The 5000-nt window shown below is 50.2% G+C and overlaps 1 protein-coding gene across 1 annotated transcript in view; it reads right to left on the bottom strand.

Annotated features, from left to right (window-relative positions):
• LOC125034642 (mucin-5AC-like) overlaps nt 1-5000 on the bottom strand; it is a 25983-nt gene that overhangs the window by 2386 nt on the left and 18597 nt on the right. Inside the window, exons 6-8 of the mRNA XM_047626544.1 lie at nt 3237-3450; nt 733-886; nt 135-407 (exon numbers count right to left, since the gene is read on the bottom strand). Of these exons, the coding sequence (XP_047482500.1) occupies nt 135-407; nt 733-886; nt 3237-3450 (641 nt within the window). The remainder of the gene's footprint in view (nt 1-134; nt 408-732; nt 887-3236; nt 3451-5000) is intronic.

Genomic DNA, 5000 nt, shown 5'->3' with positions numbered 1-5000 from the left:
ACTACTCCATTTAATTATTAATCTATGATTTACATGTTAATTATATGTATCTACTCAGAATACGATAATTTATTGTTACGGCAAATTTCTGTAAACTCATTTCAAAACAAGCACGCATATGCCGCAGGCCCCACCTTCTCCTCAGGGTCAGCCTCCTTGACGAGCATCAGGAGGGCATTCTCAGCGCGCGCCAGGCGACCGGAGAGGCCCAGGAGGAGCGAAGTAATTTTGTCGATCTCTTCCACGTGGAGCTTGTACTTTTCCGCCTCGGCCAGGCTGGCCCGGGCCTCCACCTCCTGCGTGACCTCGGCGCCCAGCTCCTGGTTCAGGCGCATCTCCTCCTTGATGGCCTCTTGCTCGGCCCGCAAAATCTCCAGCTTCCGGCCGATGCTCGTCACCAGCTCCTCCTGTCCAGGGAAAGATATTCGGTTGATGCTTTACATTACAGTTCCTCCATTAATTTACTTACGATTTTGATTTTGTTTTACAAGTTATGGACATCTACAGAACTGAAAATGATATGCGATAATGCCAATCATCTTGAATATATATGCAAGTATCTCATTTCCAATATGAAAAGGGAGAGTACAGGGGGCAATACAGAAAACGCAAGTGCATAAGTAGCCCTCGAAGAACGCAGAGCACAGGGGACCATGAAAGCGGCCACTGTCTGTGCCAGCAACCGGAGGTCGTGCTCTGAGCGTCTTTCATTACGGCGAGCTGTTTCCTCACCTTCCTCTTCAGGAGTTGCTGATGGTCGGTGACTGGCGTGATGGTGTCCTGGAGGTTGTTTCCGCTCCCCCGAAGCCGCGTCAGGAGCTTGGCCTTGCTCTCTGACGTCGTGAAGTAGGCGGAGTCAGCTGGCAGTGGAGACTTGTCACTCGTTCTGTTGGGCGACGAGAAAGAGCTATAGAACATACACCTGATCAGAACATGATAGCCATCTACATACTAAGCATTACACGTTTGTGGTCTGAGATTCCTCTTGTCATCAACGTCCCACAAAAACAGAGCAGACTGACTCCCCGGGTCACGTGACTCACAGTGTGTCAACAAACACGTACGACCTGGTGTGACTGCGCCCTCCCGCAGACCTCCGGGAGGCTCCCAGTAAGTCTCCCTCACTCTTAGTTCGATGTCGCAGCTTGCACGTGAGAGGGACGATAGGAAGGTCCTCCTTCAGAACAACCATCACTAAAGTTACCCGCACTAATTACACTTTCCGGACGATGACGTCAAATGCAATAACGCGAGGACACAAAATGCAAGTTGATCCGGGCTTCCGTCCCGGACATTGTATCAGCGCTTCACAACTGAACACCTTTAATCTATGTGCGACATGATTTTGTCTAAGATCTGCGTCTACTGGATGTGAGGTAACCTGCGCGAAATCCTCCCAGGACACTAAACGCGGCCGTGTGGCTAGAATCAAGAGACAAGACTGGGGAGGAAGAGTAGAGGCGGCGGCGAGGTCCCACACCGGGCCCCGCCAGGACATCTGAGTCATGTTCTCTCGGATGACCTTGTGGATTGAACCAACACCGGGAAACGTATTTATGTAGACTTAATCGTTTATGAAGTTCCACTCATATGTTTATAGCTACTGCGTTTCATTGCTGAACGAGGCTGGCCTAACAAAGCAACAACACGAACTCAAACTCGTGAAGACATCCGGCAACTCCGAATGGCACAAGTGTTACACCTGTGCCATAACACTCAGACAACGGCTACGTGGAAATGTCGCACTTAATGGATGAAGCCCAGGTAATTTCCCTTACACCAAGGCAGACACTATTTTCTAACTAATCTTTATAATTCATCAAAATACAAGAATCCAAAACTCTTCTTCTGTAGTTGAGAAAACAGACAAAACCTGAACGCTGCCTCTTATCCCTGCGCCGCGGCCAATCTCCGTTTTCCTTTCTTGTCCATCAGTTCTCGCGCTCCCCAACCCTGCCTCGCCCCCCCCCCCCCCCCACCTTCTCCGAGCCTCATAACCTCACGCGAAGAGGTCACACTAATCCCAGGGTGTGCTAATCAACCGCCCAGAATCCCGTGCGGCTGTAGAGTGCTGGGGGAGCACGGCGAGGCAGATACGAGGCTGTGTTTAGAGAGTAGTATTAGCTGTGGGGTAGGAGAGGCTAGTGACCCCGGCTGCTAACAAAAACTTGCCTCATGCCATTACCCAGGAGAGTATCCGTGCCTCCGCTCGCTACTCTCCCGTCGCTGTGGTGTCTCCACGCCCTCCAATTCCTCATTTCTAAACAGAGCACTCCTCATTTTAGGACAGTGACTTGCATTCCTAAAATATAACCGTGTTTTATATTCATCAACCAAGTGCATTTAAACAACAAGGGGACACCTTTCTCAACAGCAAATCAAATAACTGATACCAAAAATCACCAGCGATATCACTTGCACTTGTATATACAGTGGTCCCTCAGTCGCACCTTCGCCCTCCAACCCCACATCCCGACCCCAAGGCTATACCCGCCCCAGGCCAAGCACAGCGCCGCCCGCAGACATGTTTTGCCCCAAGGTGGAGGCGCGCATGCACGGAGGTGCGCCACTGCTGCTTCTCTCTCACTCTCACTCTCGCTCTCACTCACTGCACTCACTCACTCTCTCTTTCTATATATATATATATATATATATATATATATATTTATAATATATATTTGTGTGTGTGTGTGTGTGTGTGTGTGTGTGTGTGTGTGTGTGTGTGTGTGTGTGTGTGTGTGTGTGTGTGTGTGTGTGCGCGCGTGCATGTGCACAAGTGTTTTCCATGTGTATATTCTGTGGGGGTTTCATCATGGCAGAGTGATTCAGATGCAGGCAGTGTTGCCGTGGTGGCCAGAGAGCTGTAATAAGCTGTTTAAATCTTTAAAAAATGGTACCACATCCTAGGACGGCCAAAACGCGGAGGCAGAGGGACGCGAAGCCCTCCCTCGCCCGCCAGCACTTTCCCTTCCTTCGGCCGGGCGGGCAGTGCCACTCTCACTGCCTCCTCCTCCTCCTCCTCCTCCTCCTCCTCCTCCTCCTCCTCCTCCTCCTCCTCCTCCTCCTCCTCCTCCTCCTCCTCCTCCTCCTCCTCCTCCTCCTCCTCCTCCTCCTCCTCCTCCTCCTCCTCCTCCTCCTCCTCCTCCTCCTCCTCCTCCTCCTCCTCCTCCTCCTCCTCCTCCTCCTCCTCCTCCTCCTCCTCCACGAGTGCTAACCAAAGGAACAAACGAACTTACGTGTTTAGGCAGGTTGTGGCGTCGCCGTTGGTTGCGGGCGGGGAGGCGGGGGTGGTGTGGCTGTGTGTGTTGTTGGGCGCCATGGTCTTGGGCGTGTGGAGGCTGCTAAGGTCCGGGTGGTGGGCGTGGGTGCTGTTGATAAGGTCCTTCCTCAACTCCAGCGTGAACACACCCTGCATGTAGTATGCTGCAGTCTTGTGCTCTGGACCAGGTGCTGCAAGACGAAACAAAACCAGTTAAGCATTGTTATACGGATGTATAAAGATATTAACTCATAAAAAATCTAACATTACCGAAACTCGACTGATTATAGATAACCATATAACCTATGAGTATCATCCCTTTTGAAAGTTTATATGTCTCCGATGTCGACGAATCCGACTGACAGCAAATAAGCCCACCTGTAACAGGTAAACACTACTCAGGCCTACTATTACAAGAGAAATTAAGAGAACACTTGACGGTCATTCACTGCGGTAAAGTAGAGGGAGGGCGCGTATGAAAGTGGAGGCGGGACAACTCTGTGGCCTAATTCGCGGCCGTCCAACGGGGTCGACTTTCGGCTATCGAGGGAAGGCGCGCTTTCGCAGTCACTAGTCTTTCATATTCACTAGATTATTAAAAACTAAAATAATTACCTCCCAAAGGCCTGTTTTTTTTCAGAGAAATAAACTATGACAGCTATTTAGTCAACAGCGTAGAACACGGCACACGCTAGCTTGCGTGGAGTAGCTCTTCTCCTCACTAGCTGTTCACACAGGTGTTTAACACACATGCTCGTGACGCAGAGTCCGGCCTGCAAGTGTGCCCCGCCGCGTCGGCCATGACGAAAGCGAAGACGAGCCCCTCCCCCTCCTCACGAACGTCACGCCTAAATTTGCTTTTTGCGCTGACAACATTACCTAGTGGGAGCGCCTTCTTCCGGCATCACTTAATCGGTTAAACAAAAGCGCGAGGGCGTGCGCAGGGGGAATGCCTCGCCAAGGTCTCTTGACAAAACGCCACCGTCAGTCACCCTTTCTTGGACAGAGCAAATACAGTCTCACTGCAAGAATACTATTACGTGGAAGCAAAATATATGCTTGTAACCTACAACTGCATCTATTTCCATTATTATCACCGTCAAAAAGTTAATTTCATAGAAGCCTATGCTTACGACACACTCATTCGGTCTGAATGCTCTCAGGCGGAATTAAACGAACCAAAAAATGTAATCTGTCCTCGTGCGTATGGCCGACCCTCGCGCGGGACAGCAACAAGATTTCCGAAAGGAATTTGCTGCCTACAGGGAAACCAGACTGTGCTCGGCCGCCTGCAGGAATGGCTCCTAACGTCACCGCGCCGCCAGTAATCCTTGTAATCCCAAAGCCTCTCAAGTGCTGCCCTCATACCAGTGCGGCTAACGGGGGCGTCTTTCCTGGATTCGGGATTTCATACGTTTTCCACAATTCCTAAAGAATCCCTTTCCCTCTGCACCCACGGAAAGGGAAACGCTATAAATTTCAATAAAAAAAAATCTATTGTTGCGAGTATATCCGAATAAATCACTTCGAAAAAAAAATAATAATAATAAACTGACGCCAGAAAACCCATAAATCTCTACCACCGGAAAATATAAATAGAAAAGAAGCTTCTCTGCATACCTTCCAAGGGCCACCCTAACTCCGTCTCGGCCCGTACCTCTCCCGCCCACAACGGAGGAATCGAACAGCGTAAAGGTAAATCTTTTACGTACGGATCGTCTACATCGAACGCAGCGGTGGT

The sequence above is a fragment of the Penaeus chinensis genome, chromosome 18 (genome assembly GCF_019202785.1).
Source record: "Penaeus chinensis breed Huanghai No. 1 chromosome 18, ASM1920278v2, whole genome shotgun sequence".
Taxonomy (NCBI): Eukaryota; Metazoa; Arthropoda; class Malacostraca; order Decapoda; family Penaeidae; genus Penaeus; species Penaeus chinensis.
The sequence above is the reverse complement of the archived record's forward strand: the minus strand, read 5'-3'. Positions and strand labels throughout refer to the sequence as shown.